Source organism: Lycorma delicatula, chromosome 8, assembly GCF_047948215.1.
Source record: "Lycorma delicatula isolate Av1 chromosome 8, ASM4794821v1, whole genome shotgun sequence".
Classification (NCBI taxonomy): domain Eukaryota; kingdom Metazoa; phylum Arthropoda; class Insecta; order Hemiptera; family Fulgoridae; genus Lycorma; species Lycorma delicatula.
In genome coordinates, this window is record NC_134462.1 from 111,962,952 (window position 1) to 111,977,229 (window position 14,278).

General features: G+C 32.3%; 1 protein-coding gene across 1 annotated transcript in view; it reads right to left on the reverse strand.

Moving 5' to 3' along the window:
- Window positions 1-6,415: 6,415 nt before the first annotated feature.
- Window positions 6,416-14,278, reverse strand: part of nop5 (nop5 ribonucleoprotein) — a 46,667-nt gene continuing 38,804 nt past the window's right edge. Inside the window, exons 9-11 of the mRNA XM_075372947.1 lie at window positions 10,728-10,820; window positions 10,113-10,196; window positions 6,416-6,748 (exon numbers count right to left, since the gene is read on the reverse strand). Of these exons, the coding sequence (XP_075229062.1) occupies window positions 6,591-6,748; window positions 10,113-10,196; window positions 10,728-10,820 (335 nt within the window). The 3' untranslated portion in view covers window positions 6,416-6,590. The remainder of the gene's footprint in view (window positions 6,749-10,112; window positions 10,197-10,727; window positions 10,821-14,278) is intronic.

Sequence of the window (14,278 nt, forward strand, 5' to 3'; positions counted from 1 at the left end):
CACCAAGTCTCCACGCTTCCATCACGCCGGATAGTGGCCGGCGAAGAGCAACCTATTATACATTCTAGTTAGAGGACTAAAGACCACGCTCGAACGAGGAGTTCCAGCGTGATACATTCATATCCGGGGGCCTTGTGCCGTGCCACGCTACAGATCACCTGGCGCATTTCCGCCTCAGTAATCTCAGAAGATTTTATGTCGGTCTCGAAAATCACGTCTTCCCGCCTGACACGCTGGTGATATGAAATCTCACCTCCATAGTGTCATCCGGGAGCAAATCATTCAGCAAAATATTAAGGGCACGGTCCTTATCAATTACCACACCCTCGCGTGTTGACAAAGCTGACAGGAGGACATCTTTCCTGCGCTTATGTCCAAGGGCTCTATACACAACGCCCCAAGGGTCTCTATTCTCTTGCTCCTGAACGAAGGAGCGCCAGGAATTACGCTTGGAAGAACTAATGCTATGAAGGTACCTAGCCCTCGCTCTGCAGGCCGTCAAGGTCCCGAGAAAAATCTCCTGTCTGGACTCCAACAAAGAGGAGAATTTCAGCCAGTTCGCTTTCCTATGCAGGAAGCGCCCCCGGTGAACAGGAAAGTGTCCCTCATGGCCATCGAGCAGCTCATCCACTATTGAATAGTATCAATCGATGATGGCTAGAAAAGTCGTCGACCACAGACCAGTCAAGGACCCTGCCAGGAATGTCCTACCAATGGTGATGTGAGTATTTGTACCTGGAAAACCCCACTTCTTTCTTTCTTTTTCCTGTTTACCCTCCAGTAACTACCGTTTAGATAATACTTCAGAGGATGATGTGTACGAGTGTAAATGAAGTGTCGTCTTGTACATTCTCAGTTCGACCATACCTGAGATCTGTGGTTAATTGAAATCCAACCATCAAAGAACACCGGTATCCACGATCTAGTATTCAAGTCCATGTAAAAATAACTGGCTTTACTAGGACTTGAACGCTGGAACTCTCGACTTCCAAATCAGCTGATTTGGGAAGACACGTTCATCACTAGACCAACCCGGTGGGTACCTGGAAAAGCCCGTCGTTCGTTAACCGTACCGACGTAAGTCGCCAGCTGGTTTGCAACATTAAAGACCTCATAATTGTGCTGTGCGATGAAACTGTCAGTTAGGCCTTTGGCATGATCAGTGATCCAATTGTGCCAGAAATGCGACTTCGCATTAACATTGGCATCAATAAGTATTGGACCATTGCCCACAATACAAAGGATCCTACCCCATCTCGCTAGGTGTTCCTCAGTGGGATCCCTGTATTGAAAATATGAACTAACAACTGTAAGGTTTTGTCTGCAAGTCTGACCACAACATGATGCGCATCAGAAACCTGCCATATAAGAACACTATCAAGTGACTTCCTGCACAGAATAGCAGACATACAGGTATGCTCTACATAAAACTTTTTCCAGCAGTGAAAACCTGTCAGATCACCCCTAATTACATGTGGGTGCTGCAGAAGTACAACATCAAGGCTCCGTCTCTCTACAATCTCACCTAACTCAACCTGGACTACATAAGCTCCCTGGGCATTTAGTTGACTGAACCTAACCATCTAAGGAATTAAAGTACAGCGCAACGGCCCTTACATAACAACCACACTCCTTACTAACAACTGGGTGCTCATGATTCTTGTACAACCTCTTACAGTTAGCACAGGCCAGAGCCTCGGACCTGTGTGAGCAATCGTCACGTTTGTCGCCCTCCTTGCCACAATGGGCACACACAAAGGCAAACTTATAAAATTTAGCCCTGTGACTATATCTGCAGCACTTGAAACATCTTTGGACATCCACATACTCTTTTAGTCAGCAGGACCCTAAATCTATTGATTTAGGCAGACTATTGTCTGCCTGCGGATGTAAATTTTTGAAAGAGACCAGAACTTACCTCAAAGACTACATGATATTTCTGGGTATCACTCCTATCCGTTTTACAGACCAACCTGCAGTCCCATCGGAAGGTGGCTTCATCCAAATCAGTGTTCTGCTCCCTAATGAGGGACAAGACATCCTGGAGGTCTTTTTTCAGCTGACTGCTGGACACAGTTGAGCCCTCTGCCCTATTAACAATTGCAACCTCAGGTTTCTTAGAGGACTGGCTGGTGTCATGTCTGCCTCTGACCACCTCAGCATACCTACATGGTTGTATCGGGGCCAGGGTCGGTTTCTGTGCTACGGTAATTTCTTTAGGGCTTTGAGGCAAGATTTTCGAAGCCCTTGACGAGAGCTGTGAAAGCCGTTTGGAAGAATTCGAGTCGAGGCAATAATCTCTTCTTGGTAGCTGCACCAGTACATTTGGAGTTGGCTAAATAGGAAGACAAGCCATCAAGTTCCGCCAAAACATCATGGCCAATGGAGCAGAACATCTGTCATGTTCAAAGATGCCCTGACCTAATGGTATATGAACAAAATGCTCGCTGTATTCCTTCTATCACAGATATTGGGCACAAGCCCACAAGCATGACTACCTGCAGTGAGCCACAGGCAGCTGGAGACCTGTATTCTCCTGTCACTCTTTGCCACAACTGGATTAAATGTGAAATCAAAGATCAACACACAGTTACAGATTATGGTCCCCACTCTTATAGAGCGTGAGCAGGACTAAGAATATGCATCGAACTTCAATGTCTGGAAGTTCCAAAGTATACAAGCACTTGTGAAACAAAAATCTCCAGTGTGTCTGGACACATTGCGTGATCCACAGAGAAGCTCTGGTTTTCAGAGAAATGAATCCTGATGATGGTAGTAACTGTAGTAAATTATATAAATATGAGACCCCTAAAATCAAAAATCGTTTCTGCATTTTGTAAAGACACAAGTGCAGTACATTGTGTACTGCAATAGTAACAAGCGTTACTATTTTATTGCGTGGCAAGATGGTTATTACATCGGAAATTCTTGCAATGAGTTTATGAATTAAGAGATGAAATTGCCATTTTTCTAGAAGAGGAAAACTGACTAGAAGGCAAAAAGTTTTGAGATGGAATTGAGCTGCTTGGTTGACATATTTGAGAAATTAAATACCTTGAATCTTCAACTCCAAAGAACAAATACATATATGTTGGATATGAGTGATAAAGTTAATGCTTTTTGTAGAAAATGGGAATTGTGGAGCAGAAGTTTAAAGAAAAAAAACTATAAATGTTTGCAAATGTGGATGAATGTGTTAAAACTTATAAGGCTGAAGAGCAACATGTGAAAGTTGTTTTTGTAACTGTGGAAAATCATTTAGCCATACTGGCAAAGAATTTAAAAAAAGTATTTTCTTCCTGAAGACAACTTGGTAGCAAGTTGAGTGGGTTAGGGATCCATTTAAAAATATTCCCAAAGGGCTATCTACCGCCGAAGAAGAAATCTTCATAGACTTCATGGCAAGTGGTGAAATCAAAAGACAATTCAGTAATAAATCACATTGAATTTTGGGCAGGAGTGGATGATGAGTTTTCTGCACTGAAAACAATAGGATTTCATATACTATTACCATTTTCAACTTCCTATCTTTGTGAAACTGGATTTTCTGTGGTGGCTGCTTTAAAGACAAAATATAGATCTCGGCTAACTATAGAAAAAGAACTTGAGAGTGTCTATTTCTAATCTTAGACATTCCTTCAAAAAACTTTGCTCTGCAAAACAGGCCCTAATAATTATTAAACTTATTTTTAATTTAGTATTGATAAGTTAATTATATTAAATACATTGTGCAGTACTGATACAATTCTTTTTATAAGTGTATTATGTCAGTGTAAATGTGTATTTTATGCCAGAATCTATTTTGTTTTGCTTTCCTTTCAGTAAATCAATAATTTTTTTAATAATATTTTCTTTTCGATATGCTCGTGCCCCTCACTTAGTGTTAGCATGTCCCCTAGAGGAGCGCACCCCACCGGTTTAGAAACACTGCCCTGTAGACAGACAGTTTTCCCTTTGAATAAAGGATGTGACCTACTCAAGACCTTCACCAGGACTACAATTTTTTTCCAATTATTACAATATATAGGGGCTCAGTATTACTAACAGTCAATAAAATTACCTCAGATTGGTATTTTATATTTTTTGACATTTTAGTGTACCATAATTCTATAAATATGATGATCTGTACATTTGTGGTCACATTTAAAATTTAAAAAATGTTAATTTTTACGTACTGATGTAAGTATTCTGTTTGTTGTGTAAACAGAGTGAAGAACTAAATGAATGAATACTGCAGATTCCTAATATAAAGAAAAGCAAGATTAATGTAAAACTTATTTTACAACGAAACTAATAATCATTAATGTGTAACATTTATGGTTATTAATGATTAACGAAACTAATTTTTACAACGAATTCGCAAAATTATGTTTTACTAGGGAGTTTCTGTGTTATATCAGTGATATTAAAATTTAGAACTGTAATAAAGCAATCCTTTTAATGAATAATAAATATGCCAGAGATAAGAATTTGTATTTTTTATCTATGTATAACAACACATAAATAGAGATAACTGTTTTATTTGTTTACGGAAACTTAAATAATTTATTTTTTGTATCACTAAAAATAAAAGTGAATACATTAAAAATTAGTGACAACAAATAAAAATTTAATTACTATAGTTTGCAAAATGTTCATAACTAAGTTACAGAAAATTTCATTACTATTTAGAGTTGTGTGATACTTAGATACATTCGGTAATAACTTAATAATTTTTCTTTTATAATTTTATTTATTTACCTTTTAAACGCTTATTAATTTGGTAATAATCTCTGATAGCATAACATTAAGTAAAACTTATTACAAACTTTACCAGGACTACCAGATATAAGCCAGTAATTGTAATTTTATTAATTTCCCTTGAAATAGGTTATAACACACATTAATGGTTATTTCAGATTACCAGTTTATTAAATTAACTTTGTTGGAAAAAATTTATTTTTGATAGAATATGACAACTCTTTTTCATCCAATCTATTATTTCTATAAAGTATTGATGTTATAAAAAAATTATTCAAGCATAACAAATCTAATTAATATTCCTGTAATGTACGGTTTTTACAGGCTATCACCTATGGATCTGATTCTTCTAATATATTTTAAATTGAAGTTTGTTATTTAGATAGTCTAAATTCTGAAAAAGTGCCAAGAGTTTATGGGAAATATAGAATTTTTATCATTTAAAACTTTTGACTACATTATCATAGCTGTCTAAATATGACGGGGGGGGGGGTCGACAAGGTGGTCCATAACAATTAGAGTAATATGAATTCTTGTTGTTGTCAAGTCAATTATTTTGTTACTGATATGTGTGCTATGGGATTCAATCATATTTTGTATGTTAAAATTTTCTTTGGGAATTAGAACTTGAATAGGATATTTATACACTAATAAACTTGTATAGTTTATTTTTGTAGAAATTAGTTTGAAAACATTAATTCCTATTGGAGCTGTTAAATAAAATTTATTGTATGATATATTTTCCTGTTACTTTCTGAAGTTATCTTACCATCAAACAATGTGATCTGGATGGTGAAAACAGATAACAGAATAGATATTACAAAGGATTTAGCAAAGGTAATTGATGATATCATTACCTGAACAACAGGTATTACTGTCTCTAAAATCAGTGATTGACAGTTCTAGGGTTAAAGATGATACAGAATATCTATAATTTGCTGCAAGAAAGGCGTCAAATACAAAGTATTTTCAAAGTAATTCCAAGATTTTGAAAGAAACCAGAATCTTTCTACTCTTTAAGAAAGAGAAAAAAATTGTTAATAAATATTGCTTCTCATTGCAGTTGGGAATAACTAAGGCATAAGTTTTAAATTACATGTCACCAAAGCAACATATTTTTTTTTATATTGAACTCAATTTCTTAAAATTTTGCAAACATTCATCACAATTTTATTTCGATCGCATTATACTATTCACTGAATTGTTCTTTTTATACTTTATATAAATCATGTATCTTGTAGAAAAAGATATAAAATGTTCAATTTGAATATTTGCTCCACTATTCTCGTAACTTTAAAATCCACTATAAAACTTTCCAAAATGTTTGATGAAAATTCCACTACAGGTACACAAACTCATCAAAAGTTTATCAAGTTAAATTACTTTTGTTAACATTAGGTATGCAATAAAGCAGTTTTTATTACAGAAAAAAAAACAGTACAGAAGTTGTGTGATAAAGCAACTTCATCTCTAAAAAAAAATCATTTTTAAGACAAGTTGTTACATGAATACAATATTTATTCAATTATTATATGTTAACCTTCTTTTCTTTATATTTGGTAATGCATAAAATATGAGGCTTCAGATTTATATTTTCTATGAAAAAAATTATATCAAGTACTGTTATATTAAGAGCAGAATCGTGGATTCAGTAAGTTTAAATAAATTATAAACATACTTTTTTATTAATATTTATTCTATGACAATATTTATTAACATTAAAAAATAAGACATTACCATACTCAAAAATATGGTATAATAAAAATTAATCATAAAAATAACAAAGGTATAATAAAAATAACAAAACTCATAGTTATCTTAGTTTTTACAAATTATTTTTTAAATTCATTCTAATCATCTGGCATTGATTTCTTTTTCTTCTTCTTCTTTTTCTTTTCACTACTACTAATTAACTGTGAGGAATCACCTTGGCCATCGTCATCATCATCACCATCATCTAAACCTTCTGCCTCACTCTCTTTCCTTTTTTTTTTAACAGGAGCAGTATCTGCACAAAGCAAAAAACATAAATAAATAAAATGAGAGCAATACTATGTACAGCATATTTATAGATATCTGAACAAAATAAGTCATGATACTGCTCTGCAGGTGGTACCAATACTATTTTAAATTGTGGAATGGGTTTCAGCTGCATGAGCAACTATTCAGCGACACTAATGTAATGCGTCATGTAACTAATCTCAATGTGGAAGGTTCAGTGGGTTCTTTAGCGATTCAAAATTGAGTTAATGATGCTGTCGTTCGACATGTTTTTAATGAAGAGCACTGGAAAAGAATGTCTGTATTACAATTACCAGATTAAGGAAACAAACTATCAATTTTTTAAGATACAAAGTGATTCAGCAAGCCATTTTAATAAGAAATTAAACAAATTTTTTAAGAAATCACAAGATAGATTGACCAGAATCTGCGTTCAAGAACTAGGTCTTAAAAAAGCCACTGCTCACACAGTTCTGAAATAGTCTGTATAACTTCAGTTTATGTGTGCACGTATGCACACACACACACTCACATCAAATAATTGAGCCAAACGGTATGCTTTAGCTATGTACATGCTCAAGATAAAATAACAATGATGAATAATTTTTAAACAAAAGTGATCGGCGATAAGGATATTTCAGTCAAGTGTCGATCTATTCATTGAAATAATGAATAGAATAATGAACATTCATTGAAATAATAAACTTGTGCCATTACTGAACATGAACTTAACATAACAATCAAAAAATTACTGTATGGTGTGCTCTTACTGTTTATGTATGATGCAATTACCTGCAGTGCCCAAAACTGTGAATAAAAAATTGTACTTGATAACAAACAAATATCATTTTTGATTGTCTTAATAATAACATTATTGAAGTGCTAGGTAAGAAGAAGGTGCAGCTACCCTGACTGTCAGACTTATGACTTTATAATCTTTTACCTCGGAGTTACATTAAACAATATGCTGTTTACACATGATTCATTCAACAACTGAGAGATGTATGGGAGCAGCGGGAAAAATTATTAGACAGAATACACTTAAACTGTCTGATATTCAAAAGTTTGACAGTCCTGACAGAAAATATCACCTGTTTGAAAAGAATTTCCATTATTATAACTTCTTTTGTTTATTTCAAAATGTCAGCTGTGCTTGAAATGTCTATCATGGAAAAGAGAGGATCAAACAGTTTAAATCTGTCAGAACAAGCATCACTGATTTTCATTGGAAGGCTGTTGGAAACTTTAACTGACGCTTTGAAAAATCGGATTAATGATCTTATTTGTAAGGACAGATGTATAAATTTTAAGAATTGCTGATATTTGAAGTGCATTGTCACTGTCCATTCCATTAACCATGATAAGCTGAATTACTGCAAAATGTGTTCAAAATGGGTTCTAAAACAGTTGTCTTAAAATTGCAGACGCCTGAATTCACACTTATACAATTTTTAGCAGAAGGTAATGTTTTTTAAATCACATAACGTATGATGGAACTTGGATATAACATCATGAGACAGAATTCAACTGTCCAAGTATTGAATGGAAACATTCAAGTTTGCCCACCAAGAAAAATTTAAAACCTGTGTCAGCCAGCAGAAGTGATGTGATGCTAACAGTGTTCAATTAACTGTGAGTATTATTATGAAATGCTAGAAAATAAAGTGAAACCAACAATAAGGAGATATCCTAGTTCTCTCAACAACTGTAATTTATTGCATAACAAAATGCCAGTCCCATATCATGCGAAAGGTGGGTCAGGATGTTTTACCTCATCCACCATAGAATCCTGATCTTGTATCATCAATTTTTTTTTATTTGATCCTCACAAAGGGTTTTTATGTGTCAAGTTTGGCAACAATAAGCAAGTCAAAGATTGTGATATAAGAATGGCTTGGAAATCAAGATGAATGATTCTTTACAACTGGAATAAAAAAAACTCATAGAAAGATGGAGAAAGACCTATAAAGAGTTGCAGATTAAGTTGAAAAGTAGAGTTAGTTTCACTGTCACTGAATAAATAATTTATCTCTATTGGATGAACCTCACATAAACAATGAACAAATTTCAACAAGACATGGAGGCTGTTGAATTTGTCATACCCGAAGTCCTTTATCACGTGTGACAACAACAGGACTGTCATTTAGATATCTGTACAGGAACAAATGGAATCCATTAAAACCACTTAAAAGATGGAAAAAATCTCAGTCAATTGTTTTTTCATTTACCTTATATACATTTCAAGTATTCAGTAAAATTGAAAAAAAAAAAAATAAATAAATTCTTCAGAAACTTCACCATGATGATTCTACAGACGATATTTAAATATTCAGAAACAATTATCTTGACAATATTTTTAATATGGATTTAAATAGAAATTTAGTTTTTCTTTCTTCTCAACAAGGATAATCAACTGATTATACTTTTTCTAAAAGAGCATTTTTGTGTTTTACATAAAAATTAAGTAAATCTAGAGACATATGTAAAATGATTTTTAATAAAAACTCTCAGGAACTTAAATATAATTGTTTTGAATACATAATATTTCCTTAAAGTACTGTTAATGAATTCATGTTTGAAATTAACCAATATTAGTATCTAATACAATCAAAGAAATAAATAATATCTGCAAACATGAATAGTGTAATGTTAAATATCAATCAAATGTAGCTGAATTGAGGATATTTTAAAACTTAGTTGCATAAAAAAATGTATTTCAATATTTCACAATAACATTAACCTGAAATGAAATATTCATACATTAAAACAAACATAACTTATTTTTAATTGAAAATTAAATACATAAAGACACATCATGTAATAATAACTCTAAATTAATGAAAAACATGAATTTTATATGCCAAAAACCATAAAAAAATATAACATTCAAACATGAACTATCTACCATTGACAAATTTTTCTACAGCAAAGCAAATTTGTTGATAAAAATTAAAAAATACAAATATTCAAGATCACTCCTGTAAAAATATTTAATAAAATACTGATATAAAAAATTGTTTAGTCAAAAGGTAAGTAATTCATTTTACAAATAAACCTCGGTAATGGAGTAAAACTATAAAATGTTAAGATGATGATAATCACTCATCTGATCAAGAATTTGTAACTAGACTAATAAACCTTTAACAATGAGAAAATTTGATTTTAAAAATCTGACATTTTAACAAATAATTTTAGTTACCAAATGAATTACATAATAATTATTCTAACACTGTAACTTTAATTTAGCCATACAAAAATTACAGAGAAAGATCTTGTACTATAATTACAAATTAGTGACAACAATTTGATCATGAAATATAACGCATCTACATACTTTTAACACAACTACTGACATTTATATTTTTATTTACCTTGAGAATCTGGCTCTTCAATATCACCTTCTCCTTCTTTTGACTTTTTCTTCTTCTTCTTTTTCTTTGCTGGAGTATCAGCATCTAGAAAATAAATTCATTCTTTCAGAATTTTGTTCACAAATTTAATAAAAGGAAAAGCAGTACTGATAATATGGATTTCTCTGAGATGTATGTAATTTAAGTATTTGTTAATCTAAGCTAAAAATCTGAATTTTCAATGAAAAAAATATCTGTAGCTTAAAAAGAAAACCTATATATCATCCTGACGAGAATATCCATATACATATTTTAAGTCAAATGATGATAAATTATCTGTAACAAGTAATGATAAGTTCATCGTTTTCATTATATTTAAGACAAAAATTCATCATTTACATTTTGTTTAATTCAGTTTGGCCATTCTAAAATGATATGTATACAATGAAGAAATTTGATTGAGAAAGTTTGCCCTTGTTTTTTTTTTTGTGAAATAAAGATTCATGAACAAGAAAAAGATAAATTTTCAATATCTTGCACAAATCTACTCTTAAACTTTTATTCTAACAAATACACTCAGCATTGTAAATGATGTACATAACTAAACGATAAGAATTTATGGCAAAAAAAGTTTACCTTCTTCGGTTTTAATTTCTTGTTTCACTTCAACTTCTTCATAACCTCCTTCTTCAGTCTTTATTTTCTTCTTTTTCTTTTTTGGCTGTTCATCTATTATACAAATGAAATTATCATGTTGAAATAAACATGAAAAAAAATCTTTTAATCTAATGAATCATTATTATTGTTATATTACTATATCTATTTATTACTATAATAGTAATTTTCTTACACACATACAGATAAAGTAAAAAATATTAAACATTTCTGATGAAAAATAAGTAAAATGAAGTAACGATCTGTTCCTTGGATTCTAGCTAGTGGCTGGAATATATGATCAGTCATTCAGGCAACTGACTGTCATCACTCACATACAATCAATGATAATAAAAATAATTTTAAAAAATCATGTATATATGATTCATGTATGATTGACTCATGTATGATTGTATTACCAATCATTAAATATTTCATGTGATATTTTTAATTATTATGTTCTTGAAAACAAATGGAATTTCATTCACAGAAAATTGAGAATAAAAAAATGCTTAAAAAAAGGCCTCATAAGCTTTGTAACAAAAGGCAGAGTTAAATGATACAAATCTCACTGTAAAATGAAATACCATTTCAATTCTTTAAATTTTGATTTATATAAGTCGGCACAAAGTTAAAATTAACCAACATTAACTAAGTCTTAATTTGGTGGTGATTTCAAACAGTTGAAATTAAAAAAAAAAAAAAATTCCTTATAGAGAGTCTATTGTTAAAAATATGAATAGGTCTACAAAAAAATAATCATTCTAGGCTTATCTATGAAACAACTTGGTGCAGCACATGTTGCCCAAATTAAAATTCTGATAATTATATAGAAAGTATATATAAAAGATATATGTAGCAGAGTACTGTCAACTAAATTATAACCTCTTCTCATACTGTTGAAAATTACGTGAATGTAAAAATTGATTGGAATTATTAAGGAAATGAATTCCTCCAAAAGTAGAATTACACAGAACCTTATTGTTCCTCCTATACTGTATCAACTAATGATGAAAAATTAGGTATGTGTGTTAAGCGCAGATTCCACAATTCCACAATTTGGGTAAGTCTGCAAACTTGAGTTCTGTGTTGCTTTACATGTTTCTTCAACAATTTACTTTTCTCCCCTCCACACAAATATTTCACTGCAATCAAAAAACAGCAATATTTTATAAAATGGTTGTATGTGAAGGAACACAGAACTCAAACTATGTATACTTAACTAAATGTGTGGCATGTGGGAATCTGTACCCAACAAAAATATGGTGTATACATGTACGTGTACATACAGTGAGATTCATGCAGTGTTACCGGCACTTTCTGAGGTTGTTCTACTAGCAAAAATAATGAAAAAAGTTCATATCAACAAGGGGTTCAGAAATGCTCCATTATGGGTAGTGAAAGATTTCGACCTAATTCCTGGCAGAGTGAAATAAAACCACACTGAAATTGTATGAACACCAATTCAGGGGTAAACTTGATGGTTCCTTATGGTTTTTGACTGACTGAATAAAATAGATTCCAGAAACACGACTGGCTATCTATGTAAAAGGAAAGGTACAGGATGACTGAGGGGGGTCTGAAAAAGAATGTTAAGTGTCAAGGAGTCTCCTGCTTAGTTCTAAAAAAAAATCTGTTGGAAGGCTGGTCATGAACTAGAGACGCCGGTGATGATAGTGTGGAATGTTTTAAGGATACATTTACGTATGTGTCTGAACTCTTTACAGCAGTTACAGGCTTTGGAGACTACTGACTACGCTGTGTGTCAATTATGCGATTGAAATGTTGCAGCATGAAGATGAAGACTTTCTTAATTGTATCATATTTAGCAATGAGTCTATATTTCATCTTAGTAGAAAAGTTAATACAAGTCTGTATTTGGAGGTCACAAAATCAATCTACATGAACTCTTACAATGTAAATGGGGCTCCCCAAAATTAAATGTTTTTTGTGCAATATCTTGACAGCAAGTTTCTGGGCCATCCTTTTTCACTAGAAGCACAACAAGAGTTATTTGTTTGGATATCGTCTCTCTCTTTTTTTGTTTAGCCTCTGGAACCATGGTAAGGTATTACTTCAGAGGATGAATGACGATGATTTGTATGTATGTATGTGAATGAAGTGTAGTCTTGTACAGTCTCAGGTCGATCATTCCGGAGATGTGTCCAAACCCAAAACCAATCACCAAAAAACACCGGTATCGACGATCTAGTATTCAAATCCATATTAAGGCAATCTAGGATTTGAACCTTAAAACTGTCGACTTCAATGGATATGCTGCAAGGTAGCATCTTTCCTCAACTGCAAGACAGACCAAAGAATTTTATTTCAAGATGATGCGCCTCCTCACTGAAATAATTCTGCATGGGATCGGTTAAATAACATTTTCCCCGACAGATCGACTGGTTGGCATGGACCCGATGACACAGCTTTTTGTAGAGGACTCCAAGGTTACCAGATCTGACCCTGTGTGATTTTCCTTTAGAGTTTTATAAAGGATCTTGTGTATGCACCTCAGTACTGATCTACTGGATTTTAGGTACAGGATTGAAGCAGCTGTCCCTTCCATTAATGATAAGATATGCTGGTTAAAGTGAAGATTAAACTCTCCTTTCAGTTGGATATGTGCCGCATAATGGAAGGAGCTTATATTGAACACTTGTAGAGAAAAACTGTAAGTTTTTAAATTAATTTGTGATTCATTACTAGAAGTCAAAGTTAAAGAGATATTATTTAAAACTGTGAGATATTCTTTTTATACACTATTATATTAGTATTGTTGCTGCCTGCCGAGTAATTTATTATCATTTTCATCAATTCCACTAATTCTAGTGCTACATTTAACTAGACTTAATTCTCAGCCTTGGTTGACCTCTTAACTTTTACTTTCTCAATTATCATCAATCATTTGTTTTTAGTGAATTTTTATGTTTTACTTTTGTACAAAATATCCAGAATCCAGACATTACAAATAATTTTAACCATTAAAATTAATCTCAAGCATGTACTTCTTCATTACCAACTAACTGCAAATTAATATTGATGACAACTTATAAACATGTTCATCTATTGACATAAAAAATAAAAATTTCCTGCATTACTGGCCAGTACAGTAATAAATTTAGAGCTTAATCAACGAAACAACCCAACTACAATTTTTTAAGAAAAAATCTTCCTGTTAGTAGTTTATCTCTATCATATTTTTTGGCTGTATATGTAAATAGAACATTTTTCATAAATAAGAGACATTCCTCATTAGAACAGTTTTATTTCCAACAACAAACTGAAATCAACTTTACGGTTGATTTCAGATGTTGGATAATAATCAACATTGATTAATGTTTTATTTGAAATGTTTCAGACATGTTAAGTGATGTATTTCTTGCATTGCAATTTCTTTATTTTACAGTTTTTTTAAATTAATTCTCTTTTAAACAACTTGTATATTTTATAAACTAATCCTTACTGTTATGATGATAAAAATTGACAGTATAATTTTCTTATCCTAACCATCACTACTTTTATAGCTATTT